A 24,375-nucleotide genomic window follows, 5' to 3' on the forward strand; every position below is an offset into this window, starting at 1 on the left:
TTAGGGTTTCATCTAGTAGAGAAGTAGAGGTCCCTCTAGTTCATCTAGTTCTAGTTCTAGTTCATCTAGTTCTAGTTCTAGTTGTCTAGTTGTATCTAGAAAATAGGGAGAGAGGAGGAGAGAGCTAAGGAGGAGCCAGATCTATCGGATCTTCCTCAACATTGTACTTTTGCAGCATCTGGTTCGTCGCTCAACAATCTCTAGGTTCTTTAATTATTATTTCTATGTTGAGTTCTTTATTTCATTCTTACTTTATTATACTTACTTGATCTCAATTCATATTGAGTGCTCTAGTTATCCTTGGTAATTAGAGTAGTAAACGCTAGCGTAGACATGGTGTCTAGGCTATAGTTAACCTTAGTTTGCGCCCAATCCCACGGATAGTTGTGTTAGCCCCAGGGGTGACAGCCCTGTCAGGCCTTTGTAATCCACCACGTTTGGGTTGGTGTTTCGTAAAGCTTTTAGCATCCTTCTCCCGACTACTTTCTTCTAGTCTTCTTCGAGAGTTGAAAAGGACTTGTTGCTCCACAATAAGTATAGTATAGTAAGCCTGATTTTGATCACCCATTCAACTTAGAAAACTCTAGAAGGTTCCTCTCTACCCACCAAAAATATATTTATCTTTCTTCTCTTACCTTTTGTTAATGCAAAAGTAGATCTGCAAACACAAAGGACTAATACCCGATTCTGATGTTGAGGCGTGCCAGCCGATTTGACCTAGCAATCGACAAAGATGATAACTTGAATACTTTGGTCCTGACAACAGCGATGCGCCCTGATGTCACAGCCAAGAGGTACTCACATGGAACTCGAGGAATCGTCGAGTGTTACTCGTCGAATCTTTGAGAACTCGTAAACAAAAGAAAATATGCGAGTTGACGAAGTTGTCGAAATAGTAGATGTAAAACTTGTGTATGATATTGATTGATTTTTGTCTTACATTGCTACTAGGCCTATATTTATATCCTGACCTAAAGAGTTACAACCGTATACGACTAGGATCTATTTTTAGATAAAACAGGACTCTTACATAAGGTATGTTTTAACAAATATAGAAAATAACACCTATCTATTCCTGTGTCCACTTCAATTTCGATAAAACCTTTCATCGGCTCCTGCTTCATCGGCATACCCCTTGTAGTCTCCTGAGCAACTTCCACGCTCCCCTTCATCGGCATCGGTGATCAATTGTTCTCCATCGGTATCAATGATCAATCAGCAATGACTAGTAACCACCATCTTCATCCTCAGACCAGCAGCATCCTCCACCTGTCATCCTGTCATCGGCATCACCAGCTATCGGCAATCTTCTTATTGGCTTGACACAGCATTTTCTTAACTGCCGATCAGTTCTTCCTGACCATCCTGACTCATGCCTAAAAATGGTGTCAACAAATGCCCCCCAATTTTGGAGTATGAAATCATTAATGCTCCAAAATTCTCTCCAGATAATGACGACCTTTTCATAATCACTTTCCTTTCGGTAAAAATTTGTTACCAAATCCAAACAACTTCAATCCTGATCCCCGCATCCTAGTAAATATCTCAAATCTTCCAACCACCCACACCAAATCATAGGGAAAATGCCCATCGACAACTTTACTGTTAGGACAGATTGCCAATGACTTAAAATATTGTGAGTGGAACATCTTCAAGATCATGATTACTTGTCATCAAATCATCTGCATAATCCCTTGATTATCGTGCGAACAGTTACCATATCCATCTAAACAACCTCGAATTTCATGGATGTGGCAAAGAGATAAGTCAAAAATACCCCCACTCATCTCAACCTATAAATACTTCCTTCCCTAGGACTCATCTTCCACCCCATCGTTTTTCATCTCCATCTTCATCTCGTCCGGCAGTGACCCTGACGAAGAACTCAAAAACTCCAACGAGAAGCCTCTCTGCAGCAAGATTTTCAACCCAGACTCTCCAAGCTCCCGATCCCTCCTCCACCAGCATCGCCGCACGCGTTACACTGCTAGATCTATTGCTGGCACAAGCCATTTGAGACGGTACATGAAATCTATTAGGAATATACCCTAGAGGTAATCATAGAGATAATGATATTACGATTGTATCCATGACATATATTATGAGTAACGATGAATATCCACTATAGACAAACTTGTATCAATTGACAATTATGTGAATTTTTTGTGAAACTCTTTTACTTGTATGGTTATTCTTAAGTTGTCCCTCATTAGAGTTCGTGTGAGGACACACATGAATATTAGATTAGCATATGTATTAGGTGATGACTATGTTTCACAATTCATAGACATAGAGATGTCAAACTAATAATGTGGACACGTGTATGGCATGGGGCTGGACTGACCCAACATGAGATGTTCTTATTATCTCTTTATGCATCATGTACATTATGTCCTTAGACCTGAGATTGTCGTATGTTCTCAAGATGTGAAATGACCTACTTAGGGACTATTAAACGCTACTCCGTAACAGGGTAGTCATAAAGGTGGTCTTTGGGTTTCCCGAGAAACATGTTGTGAGACATAGATAATTAAGATAGAACTTGCCCCTCTCTATGTGAGAGAGATATTACTGGATCACTTAAGTGATTGGATCAACAAATGCATGGCCATGCTTGGGTTAAGTGTTAACCCACGAGTTGAACCAAATATCATGAGGCAAGAGAATAACATGTATGTGTTTGTAGTGGTTTGTCTGATATGATCTTTGCATGCATATAGGAGTTGTCACACCTTGCTAGAGGCCACTATCAACTATTGGGCAAGTAGGAGTACTCGGCCCATGTCTATATGTATGTGAACCCATAGGGTCACACGCTTAAGGGGCTAGAAGCTTAATTTGGGTTGGACCTGAATTAGACAAGGCTTAGAGTTTTCTAATTGGGCCTCCAACTCAGGGCTGATTGGAGGATGCCTATATAAGAGAGGGAGGGGGCATGGGCAGGGTACACTCATGCTATTAGGCAACCGCCGCCACTCACCCACGCTCATGCCTATTGCTCCTCACAGACCTAGTAGTCCGGAGGCACAATGCTTCTTCCCCACATGTGTGGGATACCTCGAAGGTGCTGCATCTGGAGCACAAGGGCAAACTGTGTGAGAGGTATTGATGTGGTGGACGACCATGCAACTACACGACACTGCTGCTATGTGCACGACTACACCGAGTCGCTTCTGGTAACCCCATGATCTATAACTAGCAGTTGATACTATTTTATGAGGTTGAAAATTTTGTTTTCTAGCTAGCGTAGCATCCTCATAATCCATCAGTGGTATCATAGCTATTACTGTGTTGTTATAGATTTGATTGGGTACATATAGAGATATGTGCAGTTTTAGATGAGTCTGTGATCTTGGTTCATGGTCTTGTCGTGCTGCTATTGTAATGATCTACTAGTACCGGTTGGAATTCCGCCATCCGAGTTAAGTGATACATGTAAACCCAGTCATAGTGAGATAGAGATCAATCAGTTAATCTAATTGAACCCTAAGTCAAGTGTTGGGTGCATATGATGCGTGGCGGTAGTAGATGGGATCTACTGCCAGGTGACGGATTGTCGGGAAAAGTGTTGTTCGGTAAAATAGCCATAACTTTTGATCCGTAACCCAGATTGAGATGATCTCTAAACAAAAATCATAGAGAAAAAATTTTTACATTTGATTCTCCACCATGAAACCATGTTCAGTGAAATTAGAATTGTGAAAAAGGCAGGGAAAATAGAGTTTTTGGCCCTGCAAGTTTAGACGTCAAGATCGGTTAACTCTATTTTGTAGTGGTATAGCCTTATGTGTATGTGATGCATGTATGTAATAAATTCATGGCTTGCATGTAATGACAATGACAATATAGTTGGAGCCATATAGATATTGTCCATCTGATGTAATGGCCTACGTGCCAATCTGTGATGATCCTACCCGTGAATATGTAATTTTAATTCACTGCCTTGTGTTAGTGATAGCTAGTCTTGGTAGAATAATTATTGGAGGATGGCGTACATAGATCATGGAGATGGAGATCACCATGATGAACAGATAGATGGAGATGGAGATCCCCAAAGTGATAATGGGATATAGCAAGTCATATCTATGTTTATGTTGTTCTTACTTTGTTCTACTTTCATATGTGATGATGTTTTTATGTACATGTGCATGGTAGTGAAGTAGAACAATCCCTCGACAATGTTTCAGTTACATGCTTCCCCAAACCTTGCATTGTCATATGTCTTGTACAATCGATGGTAGGTCTATAAAATTAGGGTACCACTGATTTTCTTTGACTAGGCAGGTTCATATCAGATACTTACTGCAGAAGGGTTGGTTACTTGAACAAGGTCATCCTAACGGTTAGGGACCTTGGAGCATAAGTAGTTGGGTAACACAAGCATAGAGATTTCACCCCAACAACAAGAGTCATATGTGATATAATTAGCAAGGAGTTGCTTACCGATCTACCATGTCTACTAGCGGTGATGCTAAAGCTCACTAATATACTTGTTAGTTGTGGGTCTTGAATCACTAAGTACCAATCGAGAGATATTGATTTGAGTGGAAGTAGATTTTATTTAATATTATTTACTCTGTCTTGGATACGTCGTCTTAGTATTTTGCATTACTTTTCTTGTAGATTAATGGTGCCCACCAATCAAACATTTACTTTGCGCTCAATTCTTGAGAAAGATAAGTTGAATGGAACGAACTATGCGGATTGGATCCGCAACCTGAGAATTGTTCATAGGGCTGAGAAAAAGGAAGAAATTCTAGACACCCTATTACCAGATGAGCCTGCTGATAATGCACCTGCTGTAGAGAAAAACGCTTAGAAGAGAGCATGTGATGCTGATCTTGAAGTGAGTTGCCTCATGCTTGCTTGTATGGAACCAGAACTATAGATATAGTTTGACAAAAACCATGCGGCGTACGATATGATCATGGCATTTAATGATATGTTCCAAGCTAAGGCTAGGACTGAAAGGTTCCAAGTCTCAAAGGCCTTTGTTGAATGTAAGCTAGCAGAGGGTGCAGCAGTTGGCCCACATGTAATCAAGATGGTTGGTTACACTCAGATGTTGGAGAAGCTAGGCTTACCAATTGGCCAAGAGTTGGCCACTGATTTCATTCTCTCATCTCTTTCGCCCAGTTAGAAATTTCATCTCGAACTACCATATGCATGGGGCAGAGAAGGGCTTGAATGAATTGTGTGGCATGCTGAAAATGGTAGAGGCTGACATCAAGAAAGGTATAGGTAGTAGCCAAGTGTTGGCTGTCCAAAACAAGCCAAACTTTAAGAGAAAAAGGGCAATGCTTGGAAGAAGAAAAAGGGTAAGGCTAAGGATGAGATCCATAAGCAAAACCCACCTGCACCTAAGGCTAGACCAGCTACTGATGAAGAGTGCTTTCATTGCAAGGGGAAAGGTCACTGCAAGAGGAACTACAAATTGTACTTGGCAACCTTGAAAAAGGATGACAGTAGTAAAGGTACTCCCACTGCTCATACACTTATTGTTTATGTTACAGATATTTTCTTCACTGACTCTTATATTAATTCTTGGGTATTTGATACCGGATCGGTTGCTCATATTTGCAATACGATGCAGGGAATGATAAGAAGTAGAAGCGTGGAAAAGGGAGAAGTTGATTTCCACGTGTGCAATAATGCAAGAATTGCTGCGTTGAACGTCGGGACAATGCAACTCCACCTACTATCAGGATTTATTTTCGAATTGAATAATTGTTATTTTGTTCCTAGTTTAAGTCGAAACATTGTGTCACCTTCATGCTTGATGAAGGATGGTTATTCATTTGCGAGTAAAGACAATGGTTGTGTGATCTCTAAGAATGACACATTTGTGGCTTTTGCATCCATTGTGAACAGGCTATTTATTTTGAATCTTGAGGATGCACCTATTTGTAATGTTAGTGTTAAAAGACCTCGGCTTAATGAGTTAAGTCCTACCTATATGTGGCATTGTCGTTTGGGTCATATAAATGAGAATTGCATAAAGAGGCTCCATGTTGATGGGCTTTTAACTTTGTTTGATTTTGAATCATACGAGACATGTGAGTCTTGCTTACTAGGAAAGATGACCAAGGCGCCTTTCATAGGTTTTCCTGAGAGAGCATTGGACTTGTTGAAACTAGCACATATTGATGTGTGTGGACCAATGAGCACGATAGCTAGAGGCGGATTCTAATACTTCATAACTTTTACTGATGATTTTAATAGATATGGATATGTCTACTGAATGAAACATAAGTCTAAAACATTTAAAAAGTTCAAAGAATTTTAGAATGAAGTAGAAAATCAACGTGGTAAGAAAATTAAGGCTTTGCGATCTGATCGTGGAGGTGAATACTTGAGTCATGAATTTAGCAATCATCTAAAGAGTTGTAGAATCGTTCCACAACTTTTTCCACCTAGAACGCCTCAGAGGAACGGTGTGTCCGAGTGATGTAATCAAACTTTGTTGGACATGGTTCAATCTATGATGAGCCAGTCAGACCTACCTTTATCATTTTGGGGATACGCTCAAGAAACAGCCGCTTTCACTTTAAACAGGGTACCATCTAAGTCTCTAGTTAAGACACCATATGAGATGTGGACTGGTAAGTGTCCCAGATTGTCTTTTCTGAAAATTTGGGGTTGTGAAGTTTATGTCAAATGACTTATATTAGATAAACTAACACCCAAATCAAACAAGTGCTTTTTATGGGATACCCAAAGGAAACTTTAGGGTATTATGTCTATAACCGGACAGAGGGCAAAGTGTTTGTTACTCGAAACCGTGTTTTCTTAGAGAAAGAGTTTCTCAAAAGGGAGAAAAATGGATAGAAGGTTTATCTTGAAGAAGTTAAAGATAAGCCAATTGGGAATGACTCTACAAGTGATGCTAACGTAGCAGAATAAGTTCAGATACTCGTGGTAGTTATAGGTGGCCATTGGGTCATGCCAACATGGCTAGAATAAGTTGAGACACCTGTGGTAGTTGTAGGTGGCCATCGGGCCGTGCCAGCACGGCCTAGTGGCATGGTGTGTCGTGTCATGCCTACATCATGTCACACCGTGCCGTCGTGTCGGTCGTGCTATGCCATCACCGTGCTTTGTGCCAGGGGTATGGCCCAAGGCACGGCCCGTGGGCCATTGGGCCAACTCGAAGGCACGGTGGACCACCGGGCCAAGCTCGTGCCTGATGCTATAGCAGGCCAGTAGAATGGTTGGATGGGCCAGTAGCAGGCCAACAGGCCTACATTTCTCTTTTTTACAATTAGCAGGCTACACTTCTTGCTAGGTCCTATATTTCTTTTTTTTAGAATTAGTAGGCTATATTTTTTACTAGTCCATTAAGCACCGGGTCGTCGGCCCGTGTCTGAGCCGTGCTATGGGTCACGATGGCAGCCCAGGCATGGCCTGGTGCCTCGAGCCATGCCGGCCTAGGCCCGATAGCTGTCGGGCCAGGCCATGCTCGGGCCGAGCCAAAATGCCGGGCCACGGGCCAGGCCAAAATGCCAGGCCACGGGCTTCATGGCCAACTATAGTGGTAGTAGAAACACCACCACAACCACAAAGATCAGCAAGACTTCGCGAATTACATGGGGAATTGTTATTATTAGACGATGACAAACCTACAAATTATGCATAAGCAATGATGGACCCAGATTAAAAGAAATGACAAAGTGCCATGAGATCTGAGATAAATTCCATGGGACATAATCAAGTTTGGAACTTAGTTGATCCGCCTGATGGGGTTAGACCCATAGAGTGCAAATGGATCTATAAGAAGAAAAAGGATATGGATGGAAATGTTCATGTCTATAAAGCTCGACTTGTCACAAAAGGTTTTAGACAAGTTCAAGGAATTGACTACGATGAGACTTTCTCGCCAGTAGCGATGCTTAAATCTATCTGGATCATTCTAGCAATCGTTGTATATTTTGATTATGAGATATGGCAGATGGATGTTAAAACAGCCTTTCTAAATGGAAATTTGGAAGAGGATGTGTATATGATACAGCCTGAAGGTTTTGTTGACCCTAATAATGCTAGAAAAATATGCAAGCTTAAGAAATCCATTTATGGGTTAAAGCAAGCATCTCGGAGTTGGAATATTCGTTTTGATGAAGTGGTCAAAGGATTTGGCTTTTGTCAAAATGAAGAAGAACCTTGTGTTTACAAGAAGGAAAGTGGGAGCATTGTTGTATTTCTGATCTTGTATGTGGATGACATATTATTGATTGGGAATGACATTCCAATGTCGCAATCCATAAAGACTTCACTGAATAATAGTTTTTTATGAAGGCTTTAGGAGAAGCGGCATACATTTTGGGCATTAAGATCTATAGAGATAGGCCCAAAAGGCTAATAGGATTAAGCCAAGATACGTACATAGACAAGGTGTTGAAACGGTTCAACATGGAACAATCTAAAAGAGGGTTCTTGCCTATGTCACATGGTATGCATTTTAGCGATAAGCAACGTCCTTCATCATATGAAGAGCGCAAATGCATGAGTAAGATTCCATATGCTTTGGTAATTGGTTCCATCATGTATGCCATGATATGTACTCGCCCAGATGTCTCATATGCTCTAAGTGTTGTGAGTAGGTACCAAACTAATCTAGGTGAAAGTCACTGGACACTTGTTAAAACCATTCTTAAGTGCTTGAGAAGGACTAAAGATGTGTTCCTAATCTATGGAGGTGAGGAGGAGCTCGTTGTAAATGGTTACATCGATGCTAGCTTCCAAACTGACACGGATGATTCACAATCTTAATCAAGTTTTGTGTTTATGATAAATGGTGGTGTAGTAAGCTAGAAAAGTTCCAAGCAGGTGACAGTGACCGATTCTACAATAGAGGTCGAGTACATCGTAGCTTCTAAATCTGCGAAGGAAGGTGTTTGGATGAGGAGGTTCCTCATTGAACTTGGTGTGTTTCCGAATGCGCTGATCCCATTGAATCTACATTGTGACAACAATGGGGCGATTGCGCAGGCTAAGGAACCTAGGAATCACTAAAAGAACAAACATGTGCTGTGGAAGTTTCACCTCATTCTAGAGTTTGTTAGGCGAGGTGAAATTAAGATGTGCAAGATACATACAGATTTGAATATTGCAAATCCTTTGACAAAGGCTCTTCCATAGCCTAAGCTTGAGGCGCACTTGAGGTCTATGGGTATTAGATATCTTAGAGATTAACTCTAGTGCAAGTGGGAGACTGTTGGGAATATGCCCTAGAGGTAATCATAGAGATGATGATATTACAATTGTATCCATGACATATATTATGAGTTCGATGAATATCCATTATAGACAAACTTGTATCGATTGACAATGTGAATTGTTTGTAAAACTCTTTTACTTGTATGGTTGTTCTAAAGATGTCCCTGATTAGAGTTCATGTGAGGACACATATGAATATTAGATTAGCATATGTATTAGTTGATGATTATGTTTCACAAGTCATAGACATAAAGATGTCAAACTAATAATGTGGGCACATGTATAACATGGGGCTGGACTGACCCAACATGAGATGTTCTTATTATCTCTTTATGCATCATGTACGTTATGTCCTTAGACCTGAGATTGTTGGATGTTCTCAAGAATCAAGATGTGAAATGACCTACTTAGGGACTATTAAACGCTACTCTGTAATATGATAGTTATAAAGGTAGTTTTCAAGTTTGTCGGGAAACATGCTGTGAGACATAGATAATCAAGATGGAACTTTTCCCTCTCTATGTGAGAGAGATATTTCAAGTGATTGGGTCAACAAATGCATGGTCATGCTTGGGTTAAGTGTTAACCCATGAGTTGAACCAAATATCGTGAGACAAGGGAATAACATGTATGTGTTTGTAGTGGTTCGTCTGATATGATCTTTGCATGCATATAGAAGTTGTCACGCCTTGCTAGAGGCCACTGTCAACTATTGGGTGAGTAGGAGTACTTGGCCTATGTCTATATGTATGAACCCATAGGGTCGCACACTTAAGGGACTCGAAGCTTAATTCGGGTTGGACCCGAATTAGACAGGCTTAGGGTTTTCTAATTGGGCCTCCAACTTGGGACTGATTGGAGGATGCCTATATAAGAGAGGGAGGGGGCGTGGCTAGGGTACACTCACGCCATTAGGCAGCCGCCGTCGCCCACCCACGCTCACGCCTATTGCTCCTCACAGACCTAGCAATCCGAAGGCGCAACGCTTCTTCCCCGCACATGTGGGATACCTCAGAGGTGCTGCATCTAGAGCACAAGGATGAACCGCATGAGAGGGATTGACATGGTGGACGACCATGCAACTGCACGGCACTACTACTACGCGTACGACTACACCGAGTCGCTTCCGCTACCCCTGTGTGTCTAGTGGTAACCCCGTGATCTATAACTAGCAGTTGATCCTATTTTATGAGGTCGAAATTTTTGTTTTCTAGCTAGCGTAGCGTCCTCATAATCCATCAAAATCTTGTATGGCTAAATGTAATCATGCTACTATGATGTAGTCTAAGCTTGCATTGAACCCTGATGGCTTGAAAAATTAGGTTTATGATCCTATGGTTGCTTGGTTAGAATAGTGCCATTTGATTGTTAGGCTTGATCTTCCTTTAGGAGTAGGTGAAACTCAGGCATGGGAAGATTACATCAAGCGTGCTCATAATCCTCTATTTGAAAAGGTATCTAGGCAGACCACCACTAGAGATATGGCTAAACTGTTTGGTGAACAACGTGATATGCTTATGAAAACTATCTTGCCTGCTACATCTTCTGTTTCCTTGACATCTTATATCTGGTCTAGTAATGCTAAGGAGGCTTACATATCTGTTGTTGCTCATTATGTTAGTGCAGATTGGGAGTTATAGAAAAAAGTAGTTGGTTTAAGATTGATTGAAGTGTCCCATTCTGGTGAAAACATTGCTGATAGGATTGCTAGTGTTGTTGAAGAGTTTGGTCTGATTGACAAAGTGTTTTTTGTATCTCTAGACAATGCTTCTGCAAATTCTTGGGCTCATGAGATATTGCAACCTATGTTTTTTGGTTATTTGAGTTCTTATCCTACACCTACAAAAGATAATCCTGCAAAGGTTCAATATTTGCTTGTGCATCAGTGTTGTGTATGTCATATCATTAATCTGATTGTATATACTGTTTGTCAAGTATGAAGAAAAATTTGGTGCAGCCAGGCCTTAGAGGGTTGCAGTGCCTTCAGTTCATACTAGTAAGAGAAAGCAAGCATGGGGAAGGATCTTAGAGGTCCTGGTGCATCCCCTACTTGTTCCCTATCATCTTCAGCTACTCCATCTGTTGTTATTGAGAGAGAGCTCACATGTTATGAGGAAACTTTTGACATTCTACTCTGGTGGCGTGACCACAAGCTAACCTATCCAGTCCTGTCTATTATGGCCCGAGATATCATGTCTGTCCCTGTATCTACTGTCTCTTCCAAGTCTTGTTTCAGCTGTACATTCAGGATTCTCGAAGACCGGCAGCAGCGCTTGTTACCTGAGCATGTGAAGATGCTTATGTGCATCAAAGACTAGGAATTAGGAGCAAGAAGAGAACAACATACACCTGAGGACACTGATCTAGAGGAGGCATTCAAGAACCTCTTTATGGATGATCAAGGCACCCAAGGCGAAGGCAGCGACACCGTTATTAGTGACGGCTAAAAGAAGGGAACTAGAGAGAGGTACATAGTGATAGCTATGCTTTGAAATCTATATAGTCAATGCTTGTTTATGATTTGCACTTAGAGAAAAAAGACTAACGATGCTTGTTTATGATTTGCACTTTGCAGAAGCTTTTGCCAGTACAGTTGCATTGGCTGTGACCTGTGTTGGAGTGTTGGTCAGTAGGTTGCCTGTTGTAACAGGATAGATCTTTTGCTGCTTTGAAGTTTGAACTCACACTCACTAAGTCAATCTGTCAATGACTTTGCCACTGATGTAATAGGATAGAACTAAGATTGAAATAGAGCTGGTTGCACTCTTTTTTTTCTTTCTACGGTTTCTCACAAGAGTGAGTTTTACCTAGAAAAATTTTTAATGAGGCAGCATTGCACAAAACAGCTCATTTTGATATAAGTTACTCTTATTCCTATATCTTGTGTTTTGTATGTTCTTCTGTGATCTTGTTGTTGTGTGACTTGGTGAATTCAGAAATGAAAATTAAAAAAATGTTCATGCTTGACGGGCCAAAAGCCGGCACGGTCTAGTGAAAAGTCTCGTGCCCACTGGACGGCACGGTACATAAAATTGGCCCATGAGCCATGCCTTGGGCCGCATTCCTAGCACGAGGCACATTAAAGACACAGCACGCGGCACGACGGCACGGCGCGGCACGACGCAGGCACGGCATGACTATACATGCGGGATTGGCTCGTTTTCCATGCTTACTAATTTGGGTCTGGGCTGGGTGGTCATCTAGGCCGGAACGGCGGAACCCAATGAGAGCTTGTTCGGCTTAATTGGGCCTGGCCCGGCACGGCCTATCTCAGGTACCCCTGCAGTCTGCAACTCTGCATTCAGGGGAAATTGACGGCTGCGTACCATCTGCTCCTCGCTTGCACGGGCACAGGCCACAGGGGAGGAAATTCACGGCCTGCTGCTGCGACGCATCGCCGCCGAGCAGGACGCTGGGGTGACCGTACCCGTACCCCTCCTCCTGCCGGATCCCCACCTCCGCGTCTCTCCGTCTAGTTTGGGGGCGGAGATCCGAGTCCAGGCGAGGTCTGCTCTGGCCATCTCCGGTGATCCTCCTTCCTCGCCCATCGCCTTTGCCCGTCAGTTCCCTTCGCTGGGCACTCAGAGATCGGCGCCCTCCTCCCGTCTTCCCACGCTTGCGGGTATGCGTGTGCTAATCCCAGTGTAGCAGCGGTTCCTTTCTGTATAGAATAGTTCCCGCAACAGTGCCAGCTTTGTTTGACCTTGTCCGTGATTCGGCTCAGCGAAATGTATGGAGATTTGACTTTTCCGATTCAGCCACTTACGATGTATAATTCGATCTTCAAGCATCACAGAAACCACGAACCAGTGATGCAATTGGCCATGGCTAAGCTGTAGCATAGTCTTCTTTGAATTTTCCCACATGAGTTCAGTTTAATTCCAGTTCAGTTCAAGAACGTAACACGGATGGTGGTTTCAAAACCATTTCCTTCTTCAGCATAAAGCACAAATTGGCAGATGCATTAGTCAACCGTGGGCTTGGTTTTGCTTTCAATGAATCCCAAATTTCGCCATTCTTTATCTCCATTCAGATCCAGTTACTTGTGGGTTTGGTGCTGCTGCCTTGTGTTACCATGCTATTGTTGTCCAATCCATGATCCAATTAGTACCCAGTCTGACTTCACTTAAAAATGCTGTGTTAAAATGTCCTCTGTTTTTTATATTATGTGACGAAAACTGCAAATTACCAGATCAAGGTGTGGATCTGTCCGTTTACCCTTCTGCTGTTATTTGCTCTGCAGGGACTAACTCGAGTAGTGTCGCTCAATGAATTTCCTCTACCGAACTACGCAGCCTGCAGCACCTGAGCTACCAAGAATTTCAGAGCAAGATCATCACAGGGATGCCTTACAAAAGCCAACTACGACACTGGAGGGTCTCATCGCGGATGATTCATACCAGCCGTCCTCCGCTCGCAGCGAAGATGGAGTTGCTAATAATGGGTCTAGGGATACCAGTGGGGATCCTTCATCTCTAGATTCAAAAAGCCTGGTCCCACTGGGGACACATTCTGATGTCACAGAGGATGAAGGATGGATCACAATTCCATGCAGTTTGGTGCCTTTGACTTGCTTATCTCGTTTTTGTTATATATCATCAAGGCATAAACACACTGATGCTTTTTATTAATTACACAAGTGATCACTCCTTAGTCCTTATCTCCATCCTTGATCTGCATTGCATAAGTAAGGTTATATAGCCATTTTTTCCTTTACTACTAACTAATTGACCATTACTTTTCAGTGTGAAAGTGTAACCCTACCAGTTACCTGCTAAACACTTTAAGACCAATAATTTGTTTTCCTTGTGACATGCTACCGGTAGCTTCTTCACACTAGTAAAACCATCTTAACATCTCTGCTAGTTAGTAACATCTACAATTTGCTTACAGAGGCACTTCCTGAAAGTTGGAATGACATATCAGAAATGGTTCAGTTGCAGACTCTGGACCGTTCCTTCCTTTTTCCTGGTAAATGTGTTTGTGACTTCAGTAAAAGTTTCTGGTTCTATTGCATCTTAGTTATTACCTATTTTCTGGAATTGACTTGGTTCAGTTATCAGGCGAGCAGGTTCATATACTGGCGTGCCTGTCAGCTTCTAAGCAAGATGTACAGGTTATATCCCCCTTTAGAATTGCTGCAGTGATGTCTAAGAATGGAAATTCTTTGCAAAACTCTACAAATAAATCTAGCCCTGTCAGTGCAAATGGTCATGATAATGGAGCAGCTGGAGAAAGTGGCTATCAGGATGTTGAACTCAATGGTGAAGCTTCTCCTACAGAACATGATATTTTGGAGACTCAATCTCTCCTTCAGATGGAGGATCGTAAGCAGCAGATCGAACATGTGTTGCGAAGATTTAGAGGATCCAATTTTTTTGTCCGGATTGCAGAGTCAGATGAACCTCTCTGGTCCAAGAAAAGAGTAACTTCAACTACGATGGCAGACGAACGATCAGATAACCAGGGAAATAGTAAGAGCTCAAGGAGTAATGTTTACAATATCATTTCTGATAAAGGGATTTTTGATGGTAGCACATCTGGGGGAGTTGCTCGAGATGTTGTCAAGTGTTATTCTCTGCAGAATGGAGACATAGTGGTATGTTTGAGGGTTCTTTTTTAATTACTGTGTGACATTGTATACTACAACTTCTTGTACTGCATGACCACTGGCCACTGGACGTTGATGGGCATTGCATAAGTAACTGCAAGTTTTGTGCTCCAACCTAAGCTTAGCCAAGCAGCAGGCACCTACTGGAAATTGACTCAGATCTGCTACTAAGTCAAATTCAATGTCAACCTAAGTTAATTTAGATTTTTACACTTGTCCTTTTGATTTCTTTAGGCAACCATTTCTTCTAAATAGCTTTACTAAATGGTGGGAAGTATAAATAGCTTCCCACTTAATAAGGGCAAACATGTAGACTGAAATAGAACATTTAATCATTTTTTGCAATTTAGCAGCACTGATCATCCTTACTGATGTGTTCTGGAAACTTTTAAAAAACACATTGCCTTCTATAAAAGAGTAAAATGCACCTAGATCCATGAACTTTGAAAGTGCAGTTTGGAGTCCTTGAACTTTTTAAGTGGTTTACCGTTTACCAGAGGTCCATACTCCTTCATTTGGTGTTTATATCCAATGTGGCACATACAGTCAGCAGCCAGCCGCTCGCCAGTCCTGCTCTTGTGCCCGCTTAGGGAAGGAAAAAGGAAGGGAGGAGAGGAGCTGGTGATCTCTCTTGGTGGCAGAGGGAGCACCTGCGATCGCAGGTTGCCAGCATCTGCACTTGCTGGCCCAAGCGATGCAGAGCGCTGCTTGGGGAAGGGAGGAGAGGTGCCGGCGAGCGTGAGCATGGAATGCTGTGGTGGTGATGCGGGAGGTCAGAGTAGAGAGGGAGATGGGGGTGAGGATGGGCTAATTGCAATCTACACGCTACGCCATGTTGGCTGTTGACTGTGCGTGTCATGTTGGATCTAAACGCCAAACGAAGGGTGATCTTCTGATGAACCACTTAAATGGTCCATGGACCCAAAACCGCACTTTCAAAGTTCATGGACCTAGGTGATATACAGGCAAAGTTAATGGACCTATGATGCATTTAACTCTTCTATAAACTAATTAGAGTAAAATTTAGAAAACTACACTACAGGTAAAATAAATTTTACAGAACTACACTGCACTTCTTGGTATTTTGCAATACACATTTCTATTCTCATGCATCACAAAACTACACTTCTTAGAATCAATCCAAGCACTTCTTAGAATTAATTCAAAGCAGTGTACTTTTTTTTCACTTCATATAGCGGAACTACACATTTATTGGTATTCCAATCGTGAAACTGCAATTTTGTTTGGGCTTAAAACATTAAATGTGTAGTTCTGTAATCTATGAAACAATATGAAATGTGTAGTTACGGAGTATGCAATACAGTATTGTAATAGAAGTTCAGTTTGCAATTTTTATTATTACAAAGGTTAGTATAGCAATATAGAATGCCAATAGAAGTGTGCTTTTGTTAAATTAATTCTTGTAGTCTTGTCTTTTTTTTTGGGGGGGGGGGGAGGGGGAGGGGGGGCGCTTAGACCTTAATTTAGTTTTCTCAAAATTACTCAATTAATTAATTCGTTTTTGTAAAATCTATGTGAATCCTTCTATGCTAGTACATATGGAGTAATACATTAATATATTAGTTGCAGAGAAAAGCATGACTTTTTTTAAAAAAATGTGTATAAGAAATTAATGGTGTTACTATTTGGTTATTCACCCATGTTTTTTGTTGTAATTCTTGTTGGTTTAAATGCATGCTGATTCAGCAATGGTGTTCTCGGTGCAAGGATGCAGGTTGTTTTGCAAGTGAATGTTGGCGTTAACAAATTGGAAGATCCTGTGCTTGAAGTCCTACAGTTTGAGAAAAGTATATCTGACAATTGTATGCCTGAGAATCTTGTGGATGGGCATTCTGACAGTAATGACGATCCATGTCAGGAGCTGCTTAGTTGGTTGCTCCCTTTAGATCGCACATTACCGCCTCGTTCTTTGGCACCCCCTACTCTCAATCCAAGTGTATCACACAAGCAATCTTATTCTGCTTCTGGTTCTCAAATATTCAACTTCAGAAGTTACTCCATGCCTTCAGCCTCTTCTGTTCAGACACCAAATAATATAAGACCACCACCAATATCTGAAAGTCAAGAATTTATGCCTGAAAAACCTGCAAAAACCCCAGATATTATAAATGATGGGCAACTTTCGTTTAGAGGAGTTCCTTTAGAACCTGAACGGTATTCTGTACGTTGTGGTTTAGAAGGCGTGTATCTACCAGGGAAAAGATGGCGGAGAAAAGTTGAAATCATTCAGCCAATTGAGGTTCATTCTTTTGCTGCAAAATGTACTGTGGAAAATCTTCTCTGTGTCACAGTAAAGGTGCGTGGGATATGTCAAAGTATCCATTCAGTTTTCACCGTGTGAACTAATGTTCCAAAGATGATGTTTATACCATGAATTCCTGTTGCAGAATATTGCTCCTATTCATGTGAAAGATATAATCGTATTCATTGATGCAATTACTATTGTATTTGAGGAGGCATCCAAAGGAGGTGCTCCTTTGTCTTTACCAATTGCTAGTATTGAGGTTGGGCATGGTCACAGCTTACCAAATCTAGCACTCAGGTATATGCTGCTTTTCTCATTGATTCTGCTCATGATCTATCTGCTATTACAACTTTATGTAAAGTTCAAGCACAACATGATTACGAGCAGAAGAAATTATATTCCCCTTTGAAAATGCCATGCTTAGCAGCTTAAGATACAAAATAAGTACATAAAATATACCAACATGTTCCGGGAATCATAATTGATATCCCCCACCCCCCAACACACATGCACACTAAATTTCCACTTTTCCAGTCTCATGTTTTTAAGAACTCGGAAATTGACTTCGTATGGTGGTGCAGAATTGTGGTTTGTGCAATGGTGGAGTGAACAAAATCCACAAATGTTGTTTCTATATCCAAGATTCACCCTAGTGTTGTGTGCTCGTAATAAAGTGTGACAATTTGTTTTAAGAACTCTACATTATTTCTTATTTTTCCAGGAGGGGCGAGGAGCACTCTTTTATTCTCAAGCCAGCAACTATGTCCTCAAGGGAACGGAAGACCAACGGCTATGCACCTCCGACCTTGTCACTCCCAACGATGACTGGTGCTACTTTAAATACTAATACACCAAAGGTTGGTGAGCCATATGCTGATCTAAGCGACCAATATGCTGTACTGGTATCTTATCGCTGCAATTACACAGGTAAGCTATTGATAAAACAAATAGATTCTTCAAAACAGGAATGGAGTGGATTTTTCTGATTGGCCCTTTTATTTTTGTAGAATCGAAACTTTTTTTCAAACAAGCAACAAGCTGGCGGCCCTCTGCAACCAGCGATCTTATGATCTCTGTATCATCTGAACTGTCTTTACGAAATCCTAGCCTTGGCGCTCGAGTTCCTCAACTCCCCGTGCAGGTTATTGCAGTATCTCCTCACTTATTTTATGGAAATTCTCCAATTTATCACTATGAAAACGATATATCGTTTCCTGCAGATACTAACACTTGAAGCTACTAATATGACATCCGAAAACCTTACATTAAATGTCCTTGCTCCTGAAGCATCTGGTTCTTCTTCAGTTGTATCCTTAAACTCAGCTCCAACCACCCCAAATGGTTCTTTTGATGGTGTTAATGAGTCAGCAAAAAGATCTGGGCTGGGAAAACATGGAATTGGCTTTCGAAGATTGAATTCTGTCCTAGCTACATCTCCAAAAGAAGGTGATAATGGAGGAAATAGAATGAGTAATGCTTCAGGCTGTACTCATCTGTGGTTGCAAAGTGCAGTGCCCCTAGGGTATTGACCTTACCTGTGTTCACTTACTTAAAAGAGTCAACTTGCAACTGAGCTATATTCCAAGACATTGCAGAATGACATTTGGTTGTGTTTTAATTTGTCTAACAGGTGTGTTCCTGCCCGTTCAAGCACCACTGTCAAACTTGAGCTGCTTCCATTAACAGATGGAATCATCACACTTGATACTTTGCAAATAACAGCTAGGGAGAAAGGTAATATTTTCAGTAAAAAACAATTTTTCAAAAGAAGTTCTGACTTGGCAGGATGTAGAATGTTGCCAACACAGCAAGTTGGTACCTTAGCAGATAGAGACATAAGGGCACTCACAATGCAAGACTCTATCACAGAGTCCAAGACAATTAATTACATATTATTTATGGTATTTTGCTGATGTGGCAGCATATTTATTGAAGAAAGATGTAGAAAAAATAAGACTCCAAGTCTTATTTAGACTCTAAGTCCACATTGTTCGAGGTAATAAATAACTATAGACTCTATGATAGAGTCTGCATTGTGAGTGCCCTAAGAGTAGACACGGATTGTCAATTTTAAGAAAGGAGCTTGAAGTGACTTGGGAATATTAATGCAGTGGATTTAGTAGACTACCAAATGTCTTAACTACATTCAGTGCTTTGGCTGGTTCATATATCATATATATTTTATCCTTTTAAGACTTGAGAAGTGATTGTTGCCCTGCAGGCCTTGCTTACATACCGGAGCACTCCTTGGAGATACATGCCACCTCTGGCATGTCATCAGGAAGGTCATAGGATAGGAGAACATCAAGAGGTATACTCTTCTGTATATTGGGGGTCTGGGACTCGTTCCTGCCCAAGGGAGACAACCAGGCCAATTGTGTTTTGCTCATTTGTATTGGATGGACATAGGCGCTCACCTTGGAGCGAAACTACCCCAGATATAACCGAAGGATGGTTGCTGCCTACATGGAGAAACGAGCAAACGAGCACAGTAGCCTTCCATGTATCATAATTGTGTTACAAATCCATTCATTTCATAGTGAGGCCGCCGAGATACTGGTGTCTGTCTTCACATTATTGTTGTTGTGGTGTTCATTTTGTCATGTTGCTGAGTTGTACCATATGCGGGCTCTGACTCTGATCATAATATACTGGAGAATTAGAAACATGTGTATCCATTGCTCATCTAAATAATATTATTATTAGTTGCTCATGATTTTTAATCTTTGCCGCGCTTCTGTTAGATTTGCTATCTAGTTTTGCAACTCAACTCTTGAGTGTGGCATGAAGTATTCTTGGTAGGCCAAATCATGGCCTGGATTGAACGGTAGAAGGCTAGAAAATTACAGGTGGAAATATAGTTGAGGAAGGTTACAAAATTACAGGAGGGAAGACGATAAGCAATTGAATTTTAGCATGTCGATTATTTGAATTTGAATCCAGGAGCACACTACGGGAATGGGAACATGATCCATCCATGTTCTCATTTTCCGAGAAGTCTATATTTGATCCATGTTCTCATTCACATGTTCCGAGAAGTCTATATTCTGGAAATGTTAGGCCTTGTTTAGATCCGGAAATTATTTGGATTTTGACACTGTAGCATTTTTGTTTGTATTTGACAAACATTGTCCAATCATAGAACAATTAGGCTTAAAAGATTCGTCTCATGATTTACAGACAAACTGTACAATTAGTTTTTGTTTTCATCTATGTTTAATGCTCTATGTATGTGCCACAAGATTCGATGTGATGGAGAATTTTGAAAAGTTTTTGGTTTTTGGGTGAACTAAATAAGGCCTTAATGTTCTTATTTTCGTGTTATTATAAAATATAATACTCAAAGAACATGACCACTGTAGCAGCATGGTGTCGCCGCCACCTAGCGCCCGTCTGCACGCCGGCGCACTCCTGGCCGGCCTCGCCCGCCGCGCGACGTCCCCGGCGGCGGCGAGGCAGCTCCAAGCGCAGCTCCTCGTCCGGGGCCTCCCTCTCCCCGCCCGCGCCGCCGTCGCCCTCATAGCCTCGTCCCATTCTCCGCGCCACGCCCGCGCCGTCTTCGACAGCGCCGTCCCCGCTGCCTCTGAGAACGTCTACCTCTGGACCGCCACCATCGCCGCTTACGCCAGGCACGCCTCGTCCTCACTGTCGGCGGCCGAGGGGGCGCTCGCGCTGTTCCGGCTCATGCTCCGGCGCGGCGTCCCTCGCCCGAACGCCTTCACGGCGAGCTCCGTGGTCAGGTGCTGCTCGGCGCTGCGGGCCGTTCGAGAGGGGATCCAGGTACACGGGTTCTTGTTCAGTGCCGGACTCGGACGCGCTTCGCACGTGGGCGCCGCGTTGGTTGACATGTACGGCAGCCTTGGTCGAGTAGCGGATGCGAGGAGGGTGTTCGACGAAATGCCTTCCACAAACGTGGTGCTGGGGAATACCATGGTGGCGTGCTACGTCAGGGCAGGGGATGTGGAGGCTGGGCGGGATGTGTTTGACAGGATGGCGGAAAGGGATCCAATCTCTTGGAACACGCTGATGATGGGGTACTTGCGGCAGGGGGAAGCAGGTGTGGCAAGGGACTTGTTTGAAGAGATGCCGGACAGGAATGTGAACAGCTGGAACATGGTGATTGCTGCATGCTCGCAGGAGGGGTTGTGGGCTGATGCGGTTGAAGTGTTCAATCGGATGCGCCTCGCAAGGTTCCAACCTGATCCTGCCACGATGGCTGTGCTGATGTCAGCCTGTGCACAGCTTGGTTCTTTGTCAATTGCAAGTCAAGTGCATGGGATTTTGAGGAAAGGCTGTGTCGAAATGAACTTCCATGTGCTGAATTCATTGATCGACATGTATGCTAAATGCGGTAGTGTCAGCCAAGCTCATTTGTTGTTTGTTGAGACACGTCTAAAGGATACAGTGTCTTACAATGTGATGATCTGTGCTCTTGCACAACATGGACATGGTAGGGATGCACTCCAGATCTTTGATGAGATGTCTGAAGAAGGGTTGCAGCCAGATGCGGTCACTTTTCTTGGTGTTTTGTCAGCTTGTGCTCATGCTGGACTAGTTCATGATGGAAAGTTCTACTTTGAATCTATGAGAACAAATTATGCAATTGAGCAATCCCCGGATCACTATGCGTGCATGGTGGATCTCTATGGCCGAGCTGGGCTCATTGAAGAAGCATACCAATTAGCACGGGCAATGCCAGTGAAACCACATGCAGGTGTCTGGGGAGCCTTGATCAATGCCTGCAGGAAGCATTGCAATGTGGAAGTTGGTAAGGTTGCGGCGAGAGAACTCATTGCCATTGAACCTGGGAATCCTGGAACCTATGTACTCCTTGCCAACACGTTGGCTCGAGGTCAGCAATGGGATTTTGTTGAGACTGTGTGGCAATCAATGAGAGGAAAGGGAATTGAGAAAACCGCAGGGTGCAGTTGGCTTGAAGTGGATAGAGTTGTTCATGAGTTCTTGATGGGGGAGTCCAGCCACCCTAATTCTGATGAGATTTACTGTATCCTTGAGCATCTATATCTGCAACTGACTTAAGTTTGGTCTTTTGCTGCAAAGGAGTCTAGAGACTAGAGGTGACCATTTCTTATGGTGGATGCCTCCATATGCAGTGTCAGGGTGTACAAAGAAATTTGTATGTGTCAATTTTAACAAGTAGGAGCCTGAGATGTTGAAGGTTGTGACTTGAAATGTAAACTTATGGGAGCAGCTGCATCAAGGATGGTTTCATTTCATAACGGCTGAAGATACAATGCAGCGTACTTGAAAATGTGACAAATAGTGGTATTCTGCAGAATCCATGACACAGAAGGACAAAACCATGTCAAGGTATGGTGCTTTGATATAATTGTGTTTATTGTGCCTAGTTTATGTCAGAACTGCACATTCTTACTAAGTTTCCAAATAAAGCTGCATTGTAGAAAAATATTTTATCATTTGACTGAGCAGATCAGCGGAAAGGCTTCTTGTTCTTCCACTAGAACATTGTAGAGAGATTGAAACATAGAGAGTAACATATATTCATAACCTGTTCGTGTTTCATATGTTTTGTGATTCAGGCTTCCATTCATCTATAACTGCTCTCATGAGTTGGAAGGTTTAGATCCTGAATCTCTAGTGGAGCTGACATTTCGAGCTGGTGGATCTTAAGGCAAGATTAATGCAGATGAATTCAGTGCTTCAGATTTCTTGATTTTATCTTGGCACAACTATGGAAATCTAAATAGAAGAAAATTTGACACAAGAAACATGATTATTTCTTGAATTCAATTTCTGATAGTGATAGATGCATTCAAACTTCAGAGTTTTTCTGGTAATTTCCTTTACCTTTTTTTCCTTACTATCTTTTGTTTGCAGTATTACATTTGTGACATCTAGCTAGTGAAATATTGTTTTCAGAAATTTACGTAGCAAGAGCACGGTATTATTTTTCAGGACATCATGGTTCTCTCTAAAATGTTACATTTTAATCATGTAGAAATTACATAGCGCTGCCTCTCTTTCCAGATACTCCATTACTAGTATGATTCGAGGCCTTTTTGGCAGTAAGAGGGAGCACATCGAGTCCAAGTTTGGTATCAGCTCTACCTCTACCTCCTCTGTGAGATGATCCACGTCAATGGCATGGGCTGGCAATCAAACAAATTTGGCATATGCTGAGCATGAGCAACCAATCTGCAGGCTTTTCCATGACCTGATGCCGTGCAAGAGCAGGGTTTCCCATGCATGCAGAGCAGAGCTGAACAAGGCAGCATGGTGACCAGTGGTGCTTGGACATTTGGTGTCAGTAGCCGATGGGCTTCGGTGAGCCATGCTATGCAAGTTGATCCAATGATCCCAGCACTGTTGTCATCTACATGAAGAGAACTGGGACGATGGACCTGAGCTCAGTCTTGGACACCATTAAGGCCTCGCTCGGCAGCTTGGGATCCAATCCATGAGATTATTCAATCCAGGCCAGGAATTAGTTGACCCACTTGGTGGCACTCATTCCGGGCCTGAGTTTAACTCTTCAGCAGAACCAATCCAGGTGGCTCCAAATTTGCTGTTCGGTTTGGCCAGGATCCATCCAGGACTGTTCACAACATGTACACATACATATCCAAGCATTTAACTAACACAGCAGAATATAATCAAGCTTGAAATAATTCAAATTACCATGCAAAGCAAACCCAGCAGAAATTTCACAACCTGACAAACAAATTGCACAGACACACAAGCATTTTACTGTTCAGCACTACAGGCTTGAAACCAGGACAATATACCAGGAACATGCACAGGCACACAAACTGAACTGTCTAGCACCAACATTACAAGATTGTGCCATGTAAAGTCACACATTCAGCCCTACTATTCTGTGTGCAAACACTTGTAAAATAAAAAGATAGTTGTTGCTGCTGATGTTAATGAGACACCAAAGTATACTTGCAGATTATGGTCTTGTACTACTTAAAACCTAACTAGATGGCCTTCTTTATGTTGTCACGCTGAGCTACTTCACGTTCTCAAACTCAGGTGTAGTCGCTGTCTAATATTTGTACCTGGCCTTTCCAGCAGTCCTGACCTTGGAAAGCCTCCTCCTACAATGACAAATCAAGAGCAAACAGTTACTCCAAGGTTACAAATTATATAGGAGTGAAGGGGTGTTCAGAATTGGCAAGAAAAATATTTGCTTGCTACTACTGCAATGGAGAAGGACAATCAATAGGTAGTTGGCAAATTAAATATTGTACATAGATACACACAAGCACAAAGGATAAAAAGACGCTACATGATCAGAATC

At 42.2% G+C, this 24,375-nt stretch overlaps 2 protein-coding genes across 4 annotated transcripts; both read left to right on the forward strand.

The window, feature by feature from the left end:
- LOC8063279 lies at positions 12,515-19,813 on the forward strand. 3 transcript variants are annotated; one of them, XM_021446128.1, is made up of 12 exons: positions 12,515-12,835; positions 13,457-13,767; positions 14,107-14,184; positions 14,277-14,812; positions 16,560-17,141; positions 17,233-17,387; positions 17,812-18,017; positions 18,098-18,231; positions 18,311-18,612; positions 18,721-18,824; positions 19,312-19,401; positions 19,500-19,813. In XM_021446128.1, the coding sequence occupies exons 2-11, from the start codon at positions 13,482-13,484 to the stop codon at positions 19,380-19,382; spliced, it is 2,454 nt and encodes an 817-aa protein (XP_021301803.1). In that variant the 5' UTR covers positions 12,515-12,835; positions 13,457-13,481; the 3' UTR covers positions 19,383-19,401; positions 19,500-19,813. The 3 variants fall into 3 exon arrangements, with proteins under 3 accessions (XP_021301803.1, XP_002442155.1, XP_021301804.1); XM_002442110.2 differs by having other exon boundaries at positions 19,312-19,813; XM_021446129.1 differs by lacking the exons at positions 12,515-12,835; positions 13,457-13,767 and adding an exon at positions 13,782-14,035 and having other exon boundaries at positions 19,312-19,775.
- Positions 20,445-24,022, forward strand: LOC8063280 (pentatricopeptide repeat-containing protein At3g29230). Its single transcript, XM_002442111.2, has 3 exons — positions 20,445-22,421; positions 22,652-22,905; positions 23,100-24,022. The coding sequence occupies exon 1, from the start codon at positions 20,457-20,459 to the stop codon at positions 22,128-22,130; it is 1,674 nt and encodes a 557-aa protein (XP_002442156.1). The 5' UTR covers positions 20,445-20,456; the 3' UTR covers positions 22,131-22,421; positions 22,652-22,905; positions 23,100-24,022.

This window comes from Sorghum bicolor, chromosome 8, assembly GCF_000003195.3.
Source record: "Sorghum bicolor cultivar BTx623 chromosome 8, Sorghum_bicolor_NCBIv3, whole genome shotgun sequence".
NCBI lineage: Eukaryota > Viridiplantae > Streptophyta > Magnoliopsida > Poales > Poaceae > Sorghum > Sorghum bicolor.